This window comes from Miscanthus floridulus, chromosome 5, assembly GCF_019320115.1.
Source record: "Miscanthus floridulus cultivar M001 chromosome 5, ASM1932011v1, whole genome shotgun sequence".
NCBI classification, from domain to species: Eukaryota; Viridiplantae; Streptophyta; class Magnoliopsida; order Poales; family Poaceae; genus Miscanthus; species Miscanthus floridulus.
Window position 1 is genome coordinate 81,516,878 of NC_089584.1, and position 20,642 is coordinate 81,537,519.

Here is a 20,642-nt window from a genome sequence, read left to right on the forward strand (position 1 = left end):
GCGGACGTCTTCTCCCTCGTCCCCACCTGTCATACACCATCCAAGTCAGATATCCCCGAAAATCGAAGCCTCTCGCCGTCTCGCGCACGCAGAGCCGCGGCGCCCATGTCCCCTCGATAGCACCCCCTGTTTTTTTCCCATCTCAACTCCAACTCCAACTCTCCTGCGGTCCAGCCCCCAGCCTTCCATCTCTGCTCCCTTCTCCCCTCCCGACGTTGCAGTTTGCAGCTCCAACCCCAACCCCCAACCCCAACCCCCGTCCCTCTCCCCGAGCCGTCGCCTTCGCCTTCGCCGCGAAATCTAGGGTTTACGCCGCGCATCGGGTACCGCGCACGCACCGACCGACCACCAGGCGGTCGGCGCCGCTAGCCGCGGGTTCGCTTGCCGGTGGTTGAGCGCGGCCGGAGAAGGGAGGGGCGACACTGCTCGTGGGCGTGGACGCGGTCGGTTAGCCATTGTGCCCCGCGAGGAACGGCAACCATGTCGCAGACGAACTGGGAGGCGGATAAGATGTGAGCGTGGATTGCCTGTTGTTTCCTGACGGTTTAAGATGCTTTTTTTTTTCTTTTTGAAACGGGCTGTTTTTTTCCCCTGGGCGCCGTTCCGATGTTCGCGTTTGCCGTTCCACAGTTGTCTTGCTGGACAGGCATATACGCTGTCCGTTGATTCCTCCTCAGGGTTCATTGAGTCTGGATTCCCTTGGGGATAAACTACATATGGAGTTAGAAGGAATATTTTTGGGAGATTGCGACATGCCGGGGGAAATAATGCCGATTTAGTGTACCGATGAATAGCGACTAGTGCCTAGTGGCTACCGTTGGTGTCGCTGAGATTGCATGAGCGGGTTTGTAGCTTAGTAGAGGCGTACAGATGTACTGTACTTATGCTTTGTAAAAGCAGTACAAGACATGATGATGTTTTACAATGTACAGCCATTACAATAAAATATGTTGGTAGTTCCTCGTATTCTTTAAGTCTTGACTTCTTGACTCCTTGTAGATAATGAGATCTTGTAGATAATAATGTTATACCGTTCTGAATGTTTTTTGTTTCCATCCAGTTTGTGATGGTGATGCAGTTATATAAATTAGATGCATGTTTGTTTCGACCCTCCTCAGGAGGACTGACTGATCTGTTATTTTATTACTTAATGATGAAACAGGCTGGATGTGTACATATATGACTATTTTGTTAAGAGAAACCTTCAGGCAACCGCAAAGGCCTTCCAAGCAGAAGGCAAGGTCTCATCAGATCCAGTTGGTACGCCTCTTGAACAGTCACAATGGAGTCTTTTTGGCTTGGTTTCATTTTTGTGATGGCATGGTTTTGAGCTTATCTTTCTTGTAGCTATCGATGCTCCTGGTGGCTTTCTCTTTGAGTGGTGGTCTGTATTTTGGGATATATTCATAGCACGAACAAATGAGAAGCACTCAGATGTTGCAGCGTCATATATCGAGGTATGCATGTGGACATGCTAAACCATGCTCTTCATTCCTGCATGTTACAACCATTTTTTCTAATGTAGTTACAGAAAAAATCTACCAACTTATTTTTCTGAATGGGGTGTGCTACCCTCTATATTATATATATATTTACAACAAATCCTCTGTAGCAGCAGCGGCAACAACGCCAACAACAAAGACTTTTAGTGCTATGCAAGTTGGGGTAAGCTAGAGCTGAAACCCCAACTTCCTTGGGACTAAAAACCTAAAAAAAAATTATTCTAGGGGATCTAAAGACTATTCGTGGTTTAGGTATGTGGATAGTTGATTTCCATGTGCTCTTATCTATGGACAAGTTTCTGGGTATATATTTCACTCAAGTTCCTTTGTACTACTGCCTCCTATGTCAAGTTCGGTGTACCCCCTCCCTCTCCTTATTTTAGCCATGCCTTAGGATTCACCTAGGCCCCGATACCTCTGTAGATAGCAAAGAACGCATCTCTCTGAGAAGTGAGTCCAAATTTTGCTTGTTAGTTGCCTTGTTTAGATATGCCATAAGTTTATGTTTGATTCTATGGTTTCTGCACAAATCATTATTGAGCTGCTCCTGTAGTAGCTATTGCCACTGTAACTGTTTTTGGTGTTACTTGGACATGGGAGCTGACTCCTGAATTGATGGCACTAAGTTAGCTGTACTTTGCTGTATATTTTTCAGACTCAGCTAATTAAAGCAAGGGAACAGCAACACCAACAGCCACCTCAACAACAGCAACAGCAACAGCAACAGCAGCAGCAGCAGCAAATACAAATGCAACAAATGCTGTTACAGAGAGCTGCGCAGCAGCAGCAGCAGCAGCAGCAGCAGCAACAGCAGCAGCAGCAGCAACAGCAGCAGCAGCAGCGTAGAGATGGTTCTCTTCTCAATGGTACTGCAAGTGGATTTTCTGGGAATGATCCTTTAATCCGACAAAATCCAGCTAATGCGAATTCGATGGCAGCAAAAATGTATGAAGAGAGGTTAAAGCTCCCTCCCCAGAGGGATTCTCTGGATGAGGCATCGATAAAGGTACCACCCCTAGCTAGATCTGGTCGTTCTTATCTTTTAGTTTACTCCTATTACATTGTGTCATGAAAACTTCAGTTGCAGCAAAGATATGGAGAAAATGTGGGGCAAGTAATTGATCCGAACCAAGCATTATTGAAAGCAGCTGCAACTGGACAATCCTCTGGGTATGTGCAAAATTCTAAGTTGCGTGTGTATTGCATGTTTCATGCTACAAGTTAAATCAGATGGCAGACATGAATACAAAAAAAAGCCTCTGGGAAGCTGCAGAGGGTATAGGCTTCTTTCGGCATCATGATGGATTTTCAAAGCACTTATTTATTTTCTATTTAGGCGAAGGATTGGTTCTTTTGGATTGTAATGGCAAAAAATCTTACTACAGTTGGCAGCTATTGTCTTAACTATCTAGAATTCCAGATACCATGAGTACAGAACAGCACAGAAACCCGTGGTCTATTAGTATTATATTGAATATTGAACTGAAAGATATATATATTTTTAGCAGTGTTATCCTAGACGCTAAATGGTAAACATTAGGTCACCCTTTGTTTAGCGTTTAGGCCGTTTAGACTGTATTTAAATGGAGTTAAACAACATAAATGGTTTTGTATAGTAACATTAAAATATATACATATTTACAACAACAACAACAACAAAGCCTTTAAGTCCCAAACAAGTTAGGGTAGGCTAGAGTTGAAACCCAGCAGAAGCAATCAAGGTTCAGGCACGTGAATAGCTGTCTTCCAAGCACTCCTATGTAAGGCTAAGTCTTTGGGTATATTCCATCCTTTCAGGTCTCCTTTTATTGCCTCTACCCAAGTCAACTTCGGTCTTCCTCTGCCTCTCTTCACGTTACTATCCTAGCTTAGGATTCCACTACGCACCGGTGCCTCTGGAGGTCTCCGTTGGACATGTCCAAACCATCTCAACCGGTGTTGGACAAGCTTTTCTTCAATTGGTGCTACTCCTAATCTATCACGTATATCATCGTTCTGAACTCGATCCCTTCTTGTATGACCGCAAATCCAACGCAACATACGCATTTCCGCGACACTTATCTGTTGAACATGTCGTCTTTTCGTAGGCCAACATTCAGCACCATACAACATACAACATAGCAGGTCTAATCGCCATCATATAAAACTTGCCTTTTAGCTTCTGTGGTACCCTTTTGTCACATAGGACACCAGATGCTTGCCGCCACTTCATCCACCCTGCTTTGATTCTATGGCTAACATCTTCATCAATATCCCCGTCTCTCTGTAGCATTGATCCTAAATATCGAAAGGTATCCTTCCTAGGCACTACTTGACCTTTCAAACTAATATCTTCCTCCTCCCGAGTAGTAGTGCTGAAGTCACATCTCATATACTCAGTTTTAGTTCTACTGAGTCTAAAACCTTTGGACTCCAAAGTCTCCCGCCATAACTCCAGTTTTTGATTCACTCCTGTCCGGCTTTCATCAACTAGCACTACATCGTCCGCGAAAAGCATACACCAAGGGATGTCCCCTTGTATGTCCCTTGTGACCTCGTCCATCACTAAGGCAAACAAATAAGGGCTCAAAGCTGACCCTTGATGTAGTCCTATCCTAATCGGGAAGTCATCCGTGTCTCCATTACTTGTTCGAACTCTAGTCACAACATTGTTGTACATGTCCTTAATGAGCCCGACGTACTTCGTTGGGACTTTATGTTTGTCCAAAGCCCACCACATAACATTCCTTGGTATTTTATCATAAGCCTTCTCCAAGTCAATAAAAACCATGTGTAGGTCCTTCTTCTTCTCCCAATACCGCTCCATAACTTGTCTTATTAAGAAAATGGCTTCCATAAAAAATATATAGATATTTATGTATGTAAAATTCAAATATACTAGAAAGTATACATATTTAAGCATATAAAAAATAAGTATTCTATCAAATAGTTTTATTGGAAGAAAACTAAATCCCACTCCACCTCATATACTTGTGATGTTAATTAGCTGGGTGCCAATGTGGTAATTGTAATCCTCCTATTGACTAAATGGTGAATTAAATGGCCATTTAGCTCATTTAATCACATTTAACCTGATTCTGTTTAGATGATTTTTAACGGTTTAAAATTGTCCAACCGTTTAGGGCCTAAACAGAACTGGAAGCCTTCATTTACCATTTAAATAAATGCTGTTTAAATGGACTAAAAGGCCATTTAGGCAAACAGTGATTTTTAGCCATCATTTCTATTGTCCTGTTAGAATACTGTGGGCAAAGTCCTATATCTGGTATGTCTTGAAGTTGGACTGTTTCTAGCTAGTTTTCTTTCCTGAAGTCTTCTCTGTATTGTGGCTCACACCCTTGCAATAAATGTAGGGTTCATGGTTTTTAAGGCGTCGCCTAGTCGTTGAGGCGCTCGCAGGGAGTAAGGCGTCCCCAACGCCTAGCCAAAAGCAGAGGGAATCGATAGGGAGAGGCCATGCAGCTACCTCCTCGCTCATCCCCACCAGATCTGGTGCCGCCTAGGTCATCTGCGGCGGATCTGAGGGAGCAGCAGCAAGAGGTAGGGAAGGAGCGGAGGGCAGGCTGAGCGCACGCAGCCAAGAGCAGCACGAGGGCGGGCGGGCGGCGCTGTACCTGCGTGAGCCATGAGGGAGGAGACACGGCGGCGCTAGATGCAGTGGCGCTGCGCCTCTGTGAAGCAGGGAGGAGATGCGGCAGCGCTGCGCCTGCGTGAAGGAGGGAGGCATGCGGCGGCGCTGCATCTGTGTCCGTGAGATGAGAGATGACCTGAGAAGGGATAAGGACACACTCGTGGGCTGCCTATTGGGCTGGGCCAACCATTCTCTTTACATTTGCCCTTTTCTGTTTTTTCTTTTTCCCTTTTTCTCTTTTTCTTGCCTATTCCCTGCTGCTATTTTCCTATCTATCTATATCTATATCTATATTCTCTTATAAAGATAAACCCCACTAGCAATTTATCTTGCCATGCAAAGTGTCCACATCAGCATCCACTAGCACATTCAACTATCTCGCCATGCAAAGTGCCCACGTCAGCATCCACTAACACATCCAACTAACACATGCCGTTATGTCTTCATTCAAGCTATTCACATTAACAAACCACATCATTTACTACCATATATTTAGTTGTCCACATTAGAATGCTAAAAATCATCCACTAACATGTATTATGATATTTATTCAATCATATTAGTAAATATAAGTAGTATAATTTCACTAGCGATTCCCGCAGCAACGCGTGGGGCGTTCTTCTAGTTTCTTAGAATGGTAAGGCATCGCCTTCGCCTAGGCGTTGTCTAGTTGACTCGAATGAGTGGCTCGCCACGTCTCGCCTTGCCGCCTTAAAAACCATGCTAGGGTCTTAACTTGTTAATCATAACTTATAAGGCACATTTATGCATAAAGTATTTTTTGTTAAATTTTCGGTAGATTACACTTCTTGAAAATATTGCTTGTATTTCCTTTTTTATTTAATTCTATGACTGTAACTGTTTTCTTGTTGTTTGGATTTCTGAAGTACAGTTGGCAGTTGTTTGTCATCCATTGACGCCTATTGATCATTAAACACCAACTTTACTCATCTATTTTGGCAATAGGTTTTTGTTTAGTCATTAGTATGCTTGAAACATTGGTGTGAGAGACAAGTAGTCTTTTGCATTTTGCAGGAATGAAGTGTTGATTGTGGTTTCATCTGGATTATGTAGCAATTACTCCCTCTGTTCCAACTTGTAGGCTGTTTTAGTTTTGTCCTAAGTCAAACTTCTCTTTGATGTACTAGATGTTGATCCATCTCCTATAAACTTGGTCGAAGTTAGAGAAGTTTGACTTGCGACAAACTAAAACAGCCTACAATTTAGAATGGAGTGGGTAGCTTTCTAGGCGTGCTTAGTCTTGCTTTCATGAATGTTGACATGCTATCTTTCATAGGCAAATTTTGCATGGGACTGCTAGTGGTTTGTCAGGTACTCCGCAACAAGTTCAGGCAAGAAGCCCACAACCACTTACGGCAGAACAGGTTAACTGCCACTCACTTCCATGAGCAAAAATGAAAGAGAAAAACAATAAGAGAGAGGGGGGGGGGGGGGGGGGGGGGGGGGGGGGCGTTATTAACTTTCTCATCAATGATCATATATAATTTTTGCAGAATATTAGGACCGAGATCAATCCAGTGTTGACACCGAGAGCAGCAGGCACTGAAGGTTCGTTGATTGGTCTCCAAGGTAATAGTCATCTATTATGTTCACTAGACTCACACTGTTGACCTGTTAATTATGCCACCCTGTTTCAAAGGCGTTCAACCGTACCTCGCCTTGGGAAACAGTGGCGCCTAGGTGTGGACTCAGCACTCGCTTGGACGCCTAGTTGCCTTTGAAACCATGATTATGCAACATCATTCCTGTTGAATCTTTTGGAGATAGCATCATGTCATGTAATACTTACTACTCTACTACGTAGTTTTCTGTAGTTAAGCTCCCGTCTCATTTTAGCAGGATCTAATCAGGCTGGAAACAATTTAACTCTGAAAGGCTGGCCACTCACGGTAAGCTCTACTCTATGATTGGATGTGTTTCATACTTTAGCTCATCCCTGTGGTTGCATATCTGAGGAGCATAGTTATATTTTCAAAATAGATTATATTGGGTTACTGTTCAAGTGTGTCCCTCTACCTATGATAGAAGCATTTAACTCACCAACATCACATATTTTACATTCTCCTTGGTATGTGGTGTGACTATACCGCACGTAAAAATTCCCTTCTTTGTGATCACTTGCTATATGGACATGGATATCTGTCATATCTATTAGACATTTAGGTTATTAGCATTATCATATGAATACTAAAAGCTTAGGGCACTCCCAATGCTGAAATTATCCTCTGGTTTCCATAGCAAGAATCTTCCTTTAGAAACTACACAACATCACATATTTTACTTTCTCCATGATTTTCCCCCCACAACAACCGAGCTGAACTTCATTACTCGAAAGCAACGAAATTACAAGAGTTTGTAATATCCAAAATAAAACCGTGCTGAACCTAAATTGAGGCCGCGTTGAATGAACACAGAGGGTTCACCCAACTGACACTAAACGAACCACAAAATCGACAAGCGTTAAACGCAGATTACATCATCACCATCCACCAGAGCGTTCAGACCGCGCGCAAAAAAGGCTACGATTATTACGTGGCCAGATTTGGCACAAACAGCACACAGGCTGTGATCCAGTTTCAGAACCATCAAACGACTTCACAGCAGAGACTCCCGGCTTGAACCATCGCCAACCTGTTGTCACTTCCATCCATCCGTCCTTGCTGTTGAAACTGCAAAGCCATCTTCCTCTGAACTTCCGCGCCCTGATCCAACTGCAAGGCGATCACGTCCTTTTGAAGCCCTGCCCAATATGTTAACATAGAACACATCAAACATATGATCTCAGTGGGAGCCTTCACTCTTTCCCATCAAGTCATACACTGTTCCTTGTTCTCCATATAGCCCAACAAACCGCAGCTAAACCCACAGTGTATACATGATTGCCTTTTGGAAGACACCAATTAATCCAGACCCAAAACTGAGCAAACGAGTTGGGTCTCACTGTTGCTCCAAAAACATAAGTTATGATGCTCCAAACATATTTACTCACAGGGCAATCAAAAAACAAATGATTCACAGACTCCTTTTCCTGACAGAAAGCACAACTGGGGCCACCCTTCCATTTCCTTTTAAGAAGATTGTCTTCGGTCCAAATTGCATTTTGCAGAGTTAACCACATGAAAATCTTGATTTTTAGGGGGATTTTGGCTTTCCATAATTGTCTATTATCTGCACGAGCGCAGTTTCTGTACAGATGCTTGTACACTGAACTAACTGAAAAAAACCCAGACTTTCTCCATGGTATGTGGTGATCACTTGTCATATGGACATATGGATATCTGTCATATCTATTAGACTGTTAGGCTATTAGCATTGTGATATCAATACTAAAAGCTTAGGGCTGTCCCAATGCTGAAACTATCCTCTGGTTTCCATATCAAGAATCTTACGTATACAATGCTTGAATTATCGATGTAAATGCTACATAGTGGGTTCTCATCCTTCAGAGATTACGAGTGTAATAGGAGCATCCGTTGACAAAAGGATCACCCTAAGATGATCATCTCATGGCTATTGGGAACGAATCAAATCAGATGGTTCTATTTCTCAACCTTTCTGACTTGCTCCTACGGAACCAAGGTTGAAAGGATTGAAAAACAAGTCATTCACAACCACTAATGAAGGATTCCTCGAAAAGTTAAGGATTAGTAGTTCTTTTTCGAAACGAAACCCATTTCGAAAAAGAATGGATTCAGTCTTATACATACGCGAGAAAGGTAATCAAAAAAGAAAGAAGACGAGTTCAACTACACAACACAATGTAATCATTTATTTGTGTGGGACCTTAACTAATTAAGGCCAATCTGTCCTCTTCTACCTCAGCCCTCCCCACGTGCTCTCGCCCTTGTACTTTCCTCTCCATTTTCCCCCAGTTTCTGGAGATCCAAGCCACATGGCTGCAAGGGTGGGACGTGGGGCCGGCGGCAGTGCAGCAGAGGCCTGTGGGTGGGGGTGGGTGGGCTCAGTGGTGGCGCAGCAGAGAGCACGTGAGCGGTGGTGGGGTGCGTGCCTGGTGGTGGTGGCATAGCTGAGGGTGCACTGGAGGTGGTGGGGTGCAGGGCATGGCTCAGCGGCGGGTGCAGCAGAGGGCTCGTGGGCACGACACCGCATTCTCTTCCCCACGAGGCAGTTGCAAGGAGGTTGTGCCGGATCCATGGGCATTGTGCTGCTGCTTCATCGTCCTGGCCAAATCTTGGCTATGGTGATGGTGACCAAGGTAGGCCCCATACCTAGAACCAGTGGGCTTGCCCAATGCTACGTCCATCTCTTCGGCTCTCTGCAGGAGCCAAAACCATTTCCTCTACAAGAAATGGTTCCCTCTTCTTTCCTCAATTACTGTCTTGCCACGCCATTGATTTGCTTCCGTGGCAGGCTAATTAATGCCAAGAAACTATAGCGTTGGGACTGCCCTTATACTAAAGTAAATTTGTTGATGTAGTTCAACTTGTGCTAAATTCATTATGCTTTAGACCATATAGAGGAAACACTGAACCACATCTGGGTGGACCTGGTGATCATCTGGGCTGAAGTTGGCATCTCCATATACCCCGAAGCAGTGGCTGTGTTGCTTTGCAACAGCCTTGCATTTGTTCTGCCACATATAATGCCCTTGTATCTTACAGGATCAGCTGTACTGTGGCAAATTTCTAGTTCCACTACAGATTTTGTGGTATACTTAGTTCTGGGGGTGTGACAGAAATAACGTCTGCATTCAACAATTTATGTAGTTTTGAAGTATAATACGCATCATGTGATTGATGCTACTATAGATGTTTTCTGTCCAACTTCTGTTTTAACATGCAGTTTCTTTTATCTTAGGGACTTGATCATTTTCGCTCTGGAATTCTGCAGCAGAAGCCGTTTATGCAATCTCCACAGCAATTTCAGCAGCTCCAGTTTCTGACTCCACAGCAGCAGCAGCAGCAGCTTTTGCTGCACGCTCAGCAAAATCTGTCTTCCTCGATGTCAAACGATGCTGATACCAGAAGATTAAGGATGCTTCTTAACAACAGGAATGTGGTCTTTGGACAGGATGGGCAGATAAATAGTGGTGGTGATATTATCCCAAATATTGGTTCACCGGGGCAAAGTGGTGGATCACGTAATGATATAGATATACTAATAAAGGTATGCCTACAGATCTCTACCTCGAAATCACTCATTTTCCAAAGTTCATACAATCGTGAAGTTATCATATTTAATTAGCTAAGGTCATATCAGATACCGTGCCATTAGCTTAGTATACAGAGGTTGCATGCCCCATTTGTTGAGATGACGAGTAGGGTGGATGGAGGAACATCGAGACCGAGTCGTACTTCTGGCTTAATCTGATTTTATTGGAATATATTCACCATTTGTTTGCTTTCCTCCAGCTTGAGATCCTCTTAATCTTTGTAACTTTGTGATAGTTCTTAAATTCAGGCATAGTTTGTGCCTGTACTTAACTTGTTTCCAGAATTGTATTCTAGAAGCTTCTACCATGGTGCTCACTGCTTACCTAATTGAATAATGAGTTAAATGCATCAGTGGCCCTTATACTTGTCAAGGGGTACCACTTAGGTCCATGAACTTTGAAAATGTATTTGTGGGTCCCTATTGAACTCATTAAGTGGTGCACCGCACATCCCTCAACTCACAGATCCCATTTCTAGACCATAACGACCACTGTGGTGCACCACTTAACAAGTTTAGGGACCTAGAAATACGTTTTCAAAGTTGGTGGACCTAAGTGGCTCCCCTTGACAAGTTCGGGGCCGTTTGTGCATTTAACTCTTGAATAATTAGCCTGCTTCGTACTATGCAGCTAATCTATGTTACAGTGTGAGATGAGTGTTAAAGGACCTAATTTTTTACAGTTTAACCCTTTTTTTGAAAAAAAATTATATTTGGCCCCATGGGAGACTTAAACTCATCTTTGGACCCTGGGGGTCGGCGCCATGAGTCCTGGCGCCGAGGTAAAATGTCTCGGCGCCACAGATCTTGGCACCGAGGTGCCTGACCGTGCACAGTAGGGAATCCTAGGTGGCGTTGACGTGGCCGGTACCTCAGCGCCAGAATACATGGCGTCGAGCTCGGCGCCGCAGATCTTGGCGCCGAGCTCGGCGCCATGTATTCTGGCGCCGAGCGTGCATTCAAAGCGTTGGGTGGGCTTTCACTGCCTGACCCTGACCTGACCAAAGCGGTGGCAGTAGTGGCATCGCGGCGCGAGATAGCGTCGTTCCCAAGGCCACTGCACACTGCGTATGGGCACACGGCTGCAGCGTTTGCACAGTAGTACTACTAGTAGCACTGTAGCAGAAGCATTGCACCACCACCGGCGCAGGTCAGGTCCCGTGTGCCCGTCCGTCACGCTCGCTCACAACGTATCGTCTTATCCCAGGGCAGAGCGAAGGGCTGTGCGCCTGGGCCTTGGGGCACGGCCACGGCCCCTTAGAGGGCAACTGGCCAAGGTACAGGGGCCACCCCTGAAACAGGCTACTGGAGGCAGGTTGCCATGCCTCGCTTTTTGACCGGTTGGGTTGGGTTGGGTCCGGCCTCGGCAGGATACTGGAGGCAGGTGAGGGGGGGCACCACTGCAATCGCTTCTGTAGTCTGCCCTCTGCACCGCAGCAGCTTTGCTTTGTAGCGAAGGAGCGAGCGGAGGGCCTGCTGGAGGGAGAACGAGCATTTATGACAGCACAGTGTTTCGCACAGATACCGAGACAAAGTGGCAGATGCCGCAGACAAAGCTTTTGAATTAAAGCATGGGTGCTGCTGCTGCTAGACCCGTCTGTCTCTGCTTGCTTGTCGGGCTGTGTTAAACTGTTCTTCAAACTGTTGATCTGGCTTCCACAGACGCCTCGCAGCAACTGTCATCGATTTGATCTTTAGCGAACAGGGCGCAGATATATTGCACCACATGAGATGAGGATGCCAGAAAGTACGTATTTTATATTACTAAAAACATTAGCAACCGATCCTATAATTTCAATTATTTTTAAAGGAAAAAGCAACCATCTATCTCTGTATCACGTGCAGAATCCAAATTTCGTTTCAACTATCCTCAACGAACAGGGCCGAGACACAAAACCCCAACTCATTACATGTGAACTTATATATTTATTTGTTGCCAGCTTTCCTCAACGACTGCCTACTTTCTCTCTATTGGCCTACAGTACATACGCTGCATATACATAGACCCCGGCCCCTAACCTGAAGGTGCCATTGCAGGCTGCTACTATCTGCTGGCTAATAGCCCACACAGCTTGTACTGTACATGTGTAGGTGCTGCGACAGGCCAGCTACCAGTGTGAGCAGCTTGTAGCCCTGGCCAGCCCTAAGCTTAGCTTCCCTGCTGTCTTCGGCACCCTTTTGATCCTTAGCTGCTGTGCACCCCCATTTGGCACGCATATTAACAATAATAAAAATCTAGGCTGTGCGCCGTCTAGGCTGTCTAGGCTGTGCGCAAAAAAAAGGGTCTAGCCGTCTAGGCTGTGCGCGCATGTGGCGCGCGCCGCACGCGCCTGGTCTCCCGCTCGAGAACGTCGCCTTTGTCCGGGGCCCCACCTCTCTCTCTCTCCACTTGGCTGCACGCTTTGAAGCTGGTACCTCGGCGCCAAGATCTGTGGCGCCGAGCTCGGCGCCATCTATTCTGGCGCCGAGGTATCGGCCACGTCAATGCCACCTAGGATTTTTTTCTGTGCACGGCCAGGCACCTCGGCGCCAAGATCTGTGGCGCCGAGACGTGTTATCTCGGCGCCAGGACTCATGGCGCCGACCCTCAGGGTCCAAAGATGAGTTTAAGTCTCCCAGGGGGCCAAACATAAATTTTCTTCAAAAAAAGGGCTAAATTGTAAAAAAATAGGGTTAAAGGACTGGTCATGTAGTTTTCTTTAATAGTTTTTGGCTGATACATTTGTACCTAACAGCCTATTTTAACAGACAAATTCCTCCCTTTACATTAGTCTTCTAACCATTTTTTTTTACTTCTGATATGAGCATGTACTTATATTGGTATTTCTATATAGTAGAAGAAACTTGCTCTTCTACAGCAGCAGCAGCAACAGTCGCAGCAGCAAAGTCATAGCCAGCAGCAGCAGCTTCAACAACCTGTGCTCTCTGGACAGCAGTCTCAAAGCTCAAACCAGCTTCTCCATCAGCATGGAAAATCAGGAGTTGGGAGCTTGCCTATCGATGCAAACTTGCCAAACTCTTTTGGATTTCCTGAACAAGTATGTTTGTATGATGTTTGTATGATATGACTGTAGTGTTTTCATGCTGGTTCTGGTATTAATGAATGATATATGGTGCAACCTGCAATCAGAGGAATAATTACAATCTGCAAACAGTTGTAGTTTGTGCAACTGCAGTATCTAATAACTATCTATAATGAATCATGTAGATCATCTTGGTTTTACTTATTAACTTGGCCTCATATGATTACCTGCTACTTCTATGAATGCCTTTTTAAGTTAGCCTTTACAAATATATTGTTGCAAAGCCATTAATAAGCTGATTTTCTCTCATTGTGTAAGTAAAGCTGGAGCTGCAGTTTGATTGTATATTTGAAGACTTGCTTTTAGCATTACTTACCCTATATGTATCCACAGGTCTTTTTGGCTATCTTGCCTAAATAGTACTATGCCCCTTGCTTACTCTCGATTTTATCATTTGTTAGAAAATTTGTGGCACTGCTTCCAAATGCTTCATATTATCAAGAGAACGATTTGTCTTGTGACAACCACTTACGATTTTCCTTTCGTTGTTCAGGGATCAAAGAAGAGAAAGAAACCTGTCTCATCCTCTGGTAGAGCTAATAGTTCAGGAACAGCGAACACTGCTGGGCCATCTCCTAGCTCAGCACCCTCAACACCATCTACTCACACGCCAGGAGATGCAATGTCCATGCCACAACTGCAGTATAATGGTGGCCCTTCAAAACCATTGATGATGTTTGGATCTGATGGCACTGGAAGCTTGACTTCTCCAGCAAACCCGCTGGTATTTACATGCTGATCCAGACATTCTCTTTCAAAGTGCCATTTAACACATTGCTTTGCCAGCAAGATAACAAAAACTCTCAACTTCAGGGTGACGTTGACCGTTTGTTGGAAGATGGTTCCTTGGATGAAAATGTAGAATCTTTTTTATCGCAAGATGACATGGATCCTCGAGAAACAATGGGACGCTGCATGGATTCTAGTAAAGGTTCGTTACTGTTTCCCACTGATGCCTTGCTCTTCTTGAGTCAGTCGGATAACAACACAACAACAACAAAGCCTTTAAGTCCCAAACAAATTGGGGTAGGCTAGAGTTGAAACCCAGCAGAAGCAATCAAGGTTTAGGCACGTGAATAGCTGTTTTCCAAGCACTCCTATCTAAGGCTAAGTCTTTGGGTATATTCCATCCTTTCAAGTCTCATTTTATTGCCTCTACCTAAGTCAACTTCGGTCTTCTTCTGCCTCTCTTCACGTTACTATCCTAGCTTAGGATTCCACTACGCACCGGTGTCTCTGGAGGTCTCCGTTGGACATGTCCAAACCATCTCAACCGATGTTGGACAAGTTTTTCTTCAATTGGTGCTACTCCTAATCTATCACGTATATCATCGTTCCGAACTCGATCCCTTCTTGTATGATTGCAAATCCAACGCAACATACGCATTTCCGCGACACTTATCTGTTGAACATGTCATCTTTTCGTAAGCCAACATTCTGCACCATACAACATAGCAAGTCTAATTGTCGTCCTATAAAACTTGTCTTTTAGCTTCTGTGGTATCCTTTTGTCACATAGGATACCAGATGTTTGGCGCCACTTCATCCACCCTGCTTTGATTCTATGGCTAACATCTTCATCAATATCCCCGTCTCTCTGTAGCATTGATCATAAATATTGAAAGGTATCCTTCCTAGGCACTACTTGACCTTCCAAACTAATATCTTCCTCCTCCCGAGTAGTAGTGCCGAAGTCACATCTCATATACTCAGTTTTAGTTCTACTGAGTCTAAAACCTTTGGACTTCAAAGTCTCCCGCCATAACTCCAGTTTCTGATTCACTCTTGTCCGGCTTTCATCAACTAGCAATACATCGTCCGCGAAAAGCATACACCAAGGGGGGATGTCCCCTTGTATGTCCCTTGTGACCTCATCCATCACTAAGGCCCGCGTTATTGCTCTCAAGCGAGCTCGATAACTCTCTCCCATAGCTTCATAGTATGGCTCATCAACTTAATTCCTTGGTAATTAGTACAACTTTGAATATCCCCTTTATTCTTGTAGATCGGTACCAATATACTTCTCCACTCGTCAGACATCTTGTTTGATCGAAAAATATGGTTGGGCAGCTTGGTTAGCCATGCTATAGCTATGCCCCCGAGGCATCTCCACACCTCGATTGGGATACCATCCGGTCCCATCGCCTTACCTCCTTACCTCCTTTCATCCTTTTCAACGCCTCTCTGACCTTAGATTCTTGGATTCTCCGCACAAAGCGCCTATTGGTGTCATCAAAAGAGTCATCCAACTGAAAGGTTGTGTCCGTATTCTCACAATTAAACAATTTGTCAAAATACTCTTGCCATTGATGTCGAACTCATCCTCCTTCACCAAGAGATGCCCCCTTTCATCCTTAATGCACTTAACTTGGTTGAAGTCTCTTGTCTTTCTCTCACGAACCCTAGCCATCCTATAAATGTCCTTCTCTCCTTCCTTCGTACTCAAATGTTGGTAAAGATCCTCGTACGCTCTACCCTTTGCCACACTTACAGCTCGCTTTGCAGTCTTCTTTGCCATCTTGTACTTCTCTATGTTGCCCACACTCCTGTCATGGTACAAGCGTCTATAGCATTCTTTCTTCTCCTTAATAGCCCTTTGGACTTTCTCGTTCCACCACCAAGTATCTTTAGCCTCGCCTCCACTTCCTTTGGTTACTCCACACACCTCTGAGGCCATCTTCCGAATGTTGGTTGCCATCTTCTCCCACATGTTGTTTATGTCCTCTTCTTCCTTCCAAGAGCCCTCTTTGATAACCATTTCCCTGAATACCTCTGACGTCTTCCCTTTCAGTTTCCATCACTTTGTTCTTTCAATCTTAGCTTGTTTATCCCTACGGGCACGCACCTGAAAACGAAAGTCTGCCACCAAAAGCTTATGTTGAGAAACAACACACTCCCCTGGTATCACCTTGCAACCCAAGCATGCTCGTTTGACAGCTATCATTATTTCTCTCATGCCTTTTGGTTTGGAAGATGAATATTCATGCTTTTTTTCTTGAACACGGAATATCCATGCTTTTAAACCTTGCCACTCCCTAGAACTTATGTATTTGCTTTATAATTCGTGTTCATCATTCTTCTTTTTATAAGTCAATAAGTTTGCTATTATTTTTTTCTGCATGATTGCAACTATTTTGAGGGGTTGGATGCAATGCTAACCTGTCAATCTCTTTGTTGCAGGGTTAGGTTTTACTGAGATTGCAAAAGCCCGTGCGAGTACAAACAAAGTTGTCTGTTGCCATTTCTCATTGGATGGGAAACTTCTTGCCACCGGGGGGCATGATAAAAAGGTGTGGATGCCAAGATGAAACAAATTCGCTTTTAAGTGCTAAAGAAATTTCATGCTACAACCTGTTTCATTTTCAGGTCGTTTTATGGTTTACAGATGTGCTAAAACGTAAATCTGCATTAGAAGAGCACTCGTTGCTAATTACAGATGTTCGATTCAGCTCTGGCATGACCCGCCTTGCAACATCTTCCTTTGACAAAACTGTGCGGGTTTGGGATGCTGACAATGTATACACCTTTTCATTACTAGCTGTCTTTAGAAATTGTACATTCAAATCCACTGACTAATTTGCTGCCTGTGTGCAGCCAGATTATTCGCTCCGTACTTTTACAGGTCATTCAGCATCTGTCATGTCACTTGATTTTCATCCGAACAAAGAAGACATCATTTGTTCGTGTGATAGTGATGGTGAAGTGCGGTGTTGGAGCATAAATAATGGTAGCTGTGTGACCTGCGTTAGGGTTTTCAATGTATGCAACACTCATTTTCTCTGATTCACATCTGTTGTGTTTATACCATGCTAATATGTGCCCCTGTTACTATTTGTAATTTTTCTTTGCAGGGAGGAGCTACTCAGTTAAGATTTCAACCTCGCCAGGGTAAATATCTGGCAGCTGCCTCGGAAAAGGGAATATCCATATTGGATGCAGAGACGCTACAAGTTTGTAGAACTCCTTTGCAGGTTGGTAACTAGATATCACATCCAGTATGCGCTGGTGATGCTTTCATTGTTCCTTTTGTGCAGTCTATGCTAAATGCCGACCCCCATTCCCACCCATCCACCCACATACATTTGGTTTGATTAAAAAAAGATATAGCTGAGAAATTATACTCGTTTATTCTATGCTGTGTGCTCAGAATAGTATCAATTTCTTGTTTAGTTACTTGAAATTTCTATAGTAGGTTGGCAAATGGCACAAAAAATCCAAAATTACCAAGAGTAGTTACATGTAATGTTCTACTCCCTCTATTCCAAATTATAAGACGTTGTCTTTTCTAGATACAGAGTTTTTGCTATGTACTTAGATATACACTGTGTCTAGATATATAATAAAAGTAATATATCTAAAAAAACAAAAACGTCCTATAATTTGGAATAGAGGGAGTACTAAATTATTGAGATACAGCCTAAAGATGAATGTAGGTTTATACTTATTGTGGTATGATGAGCTTTTGACCAGCTCATCACTATCTAGGCTGAAATTTTGTTTTTCTTTCCTGAATTATAATATCAGTTCCTTGAGGTCCATGTCATTATGTATTGAACCCATTGTCCTAAATCGTAGTAAGTGTAAGTATGCAACTTAGCAGCGACTATTCTAAGTTCACTATATGGTTTTTTGCATTTACTCTGCATTATTCTCGATGTACTCAGTATAATCTGGACTTGTGTTTTTATGTAGGGCCACATACAGATTATTCAGTCAGTATGTTGGGATGCTGCGGGCAACTATCTGGCGTCTGTCAGTGAAGATTCTGTCAGGGTGTGGTCATTCACCTCAGGGAACGATATCGAATGCATACATGAGCTGAACTGCAGCGGGAATAAGTTCCATTCATGTGTTTTCCACCCAAGTTACCCGAATTTGCTTATAATTGGTTGTTACGAGGCAAGTTCTCCCTTATCTTGTCAGAGGCCTAAGCTAATCGCTTTTGTAATATCCATCTTTCTCATTGCATTTGCTTGTATCTTTCACATCATGCAGTCTCTAGAGCTTTGGGACATAAGGGAGAAGAACACAGTGACAATCAGCAACGCTCATGACGGCATGGTTGCGGCCCTAGCCGCGTCAAGTGCATCGGGGCTGGTTGCGTCAGTGAGTCATGATCAGCTCGTTAAGCTCTGGAAGTGACACTGAACACAGAAACGCTTTGTCTGTGTCACATTTACGCTGTCGTGGCAAAAGCCGAAAGGGGAGCTGACCTGATCTCCTAGGTTAATTTGCAACTCACTATTTATGTGGTGGCATGCGCAAACTATTCAAAGAGTTGTCATTAATGTGGTCCCTTATTTCTTTTTACATACCGCTCTTCGTTCTTTTGTTTTGTTTTTCGGTAAAAAAAAAACGTTCTTTTGTTTTCTTCTCCTCTTTCCTAACCACCACTATAGCATTTCCAAGTGTCGAAAGCCTATTTTGGCCTGGTCCAAAGACCAAACCCGTCGCCGCTGCTTTATCAGTGCTCCTAGCTCCTAGCCACTCGGCGGATCATCCGATGGTTGGGAGATCAAGGTTACAAGAAGAAATGGTGTACCCATCATCCAGTGATGACTATGTCGTGGCAAAGGTCAACATCAACGGTTGGATACCTTATTGGCGAAGGACAAGTGTAGGATCATCTGATGAAGAGGGCTAAATGTCAGCGAGTGAAGACCCAATGGTTAAATGGGAAACATAGCGGATCATCAGGAGTTTTAGTTTTTTCAACGGCTCTGAGGGGATGAGGCTATGCATATGAGGTTGCCTTAGGGCTGTTACAACTCGGCCCAAGTGTTCTCACACTTCATTCACCCTCTCAAGTTAATCAAGATTAGGATAGACAGTATAGTGCATCCTTGTAAAGTTTAGGCCTTAGAGCTTGTGTGATCGAAGTTTGTTGCTCTTTTATCTTGGTGATCCGAAGCGTTAAAGTTTAGACCTTAGAGCTTGAGTGATTGAACTTTGGCCCTTTTTATCTTTGATCTGGAGTGTTGGTTAGGATAGATGTTATAGTGCATCCTCGTAAAGTTAGTCTTAGATCTTAAGAGCTTTGAGTGATTGGACCATGTTGCCATTGTATTTTGGCGACACGGAGCGTTTGGGATGTTTGTGACCTTCGAGATAAATGATAGATACTTGATTGTTTAATTAGCTGAGTGTTTGTGTGCTCGCGGGGTGCTCAGTTGTGCGGCACCAAAGCTATGGCGGTGAAGGCGACAAGTGCTATGCTCTCTAGATTGCTGCAAGGTGCTAGGAGTACGAGGTTAGAGCTCACTATGTCCTGCATGAACTTTGCTTATCCGCTAGCACGAGGAACATGGCACCAAGTTTATTGTTGTCCTTGTCATCCATGGCCACCATGAAATGTGATTGCAAGTCTGCTGCCAGCATCGAAGTCATTCCTGTGCAACGTCTTGCAGGTGAGTGGCTTCCCATGTAACTGCCAATGTCTGCCTATGCCACTGCCGCCACCCTCCATGACCACTCGAGAGCTTGGCAACCATGCTGCCATCGTAGACCAACGTCATGTAGGTGAGTGGCTTCCCATGTAAGTGCTAACGTTTGCCTATGCCATTGACGCCACCCTCCGTGACCACTCGAGAGCTTGGCAACCATCCTGCCATCGTAGACCGCCGTGGCTGCACGTTTCGCGTGGCTGCTAGCTGGTCGCCTCAAGCACCACCGTGCCTGGCACTTGTCATCCTTCATACCAGAGAAGACCGAAGAAGAGAGGGGACAAGAGAAGAATCGAAAGGAAGAGAATTTATTTTGGCACCACAAATAGAAACGGTGGACCTACTTTTTGTAATTCTAGACATGGATTATGTGGTGCTTACCAAACGGCAAACATACGTATGGAGTGGGTTTGGTTACAGTACGTATGTTGGGTGATATGGAAGACAAGAAATGTTATATGTTTTGATGGAAAGAGAGTTAAGTCACCTACATAGATCATATGTTTGATTTACTCTTGGTTGACATATTGGGTAGGATTACATAAGGATGTGATCTCTTCCCAGATGGAGCACAACGCAGAAGCCATGAAGGTGGCGGTGCTACATTTCTGTTACTAAGGGATGGAAGATGGAGACAATAGACTGGCAATCATTTGAAATTGAAACCTGCTAGGAAGACAAGATGGAACGCGTGTTGTCATCTAAAACTAAAGCATGGGAAGGCGGATGGAAGACGTGTTTTCTGGTCTCAGCCTATGTGCTACTTTGGTTGTTTTAGACTTGTAATAAA

The 20,642-nt window shown here is 44.1% G+C and overlaps 1 protein-coding gene across 9 annotated transcripts; it reads left to right on the top strand.

Annotated features, from left to right (window-relative positions):
• Window positions 1–107: 107 nt before the first annotated feature.
• Window positions 108–18,719, top strand: LOC136450126 (transcriptional corepressor LEUNIG-like). Of its 9 annotated transcripts, none has more exons than XM_066450431.1 (19): window positions 108–512; window positions 1,163–1,260; window positions 1,348–1,457; window positions 2,158–2,368; window positions 2,441–2,508; window positions 2,584–2,672; window positions 6,431–6,518; window positions 6,648–6,723; window positions 6,991–7,043; window positions 9,973–10,281; window positions 13,164–13,364; window positions 13,903–14,133; window positions 14,223–14,340; window positions 16,590–16,699; window positions 16,776–16,925; window positions 17,004–17,168; window positions 17,261–17,380; window positions 18,102–18,308; window positions 18,405–18,719. In XM_066450431.1, exons 1-19 carry the CDS (start codon window positions 481–483, stop codon window positions 18,549–18,551), a joined length of 2,583 nt encoding a protein of 860 aa, XP_066306528.1. In that variant the 5' UTR covers window positions 108–480; the 3' UTR covers window positions 18,552–18,719. The 9 variants fall into 9 exon arrangements, with proteins under 9 accessions (XP_066306528.1, XP_066306530.1, XP_066306521.1 ...); XM_066450433.1 differs by having other exon boundaries at window positions 2,590–2,672; XM_066450432.1 differs by having other exon boundaries at window positions 109–512; window positions 6,994–7,043.
• Window positions 18,720–20,642: the final 1,923 nt, after the last annotated feature.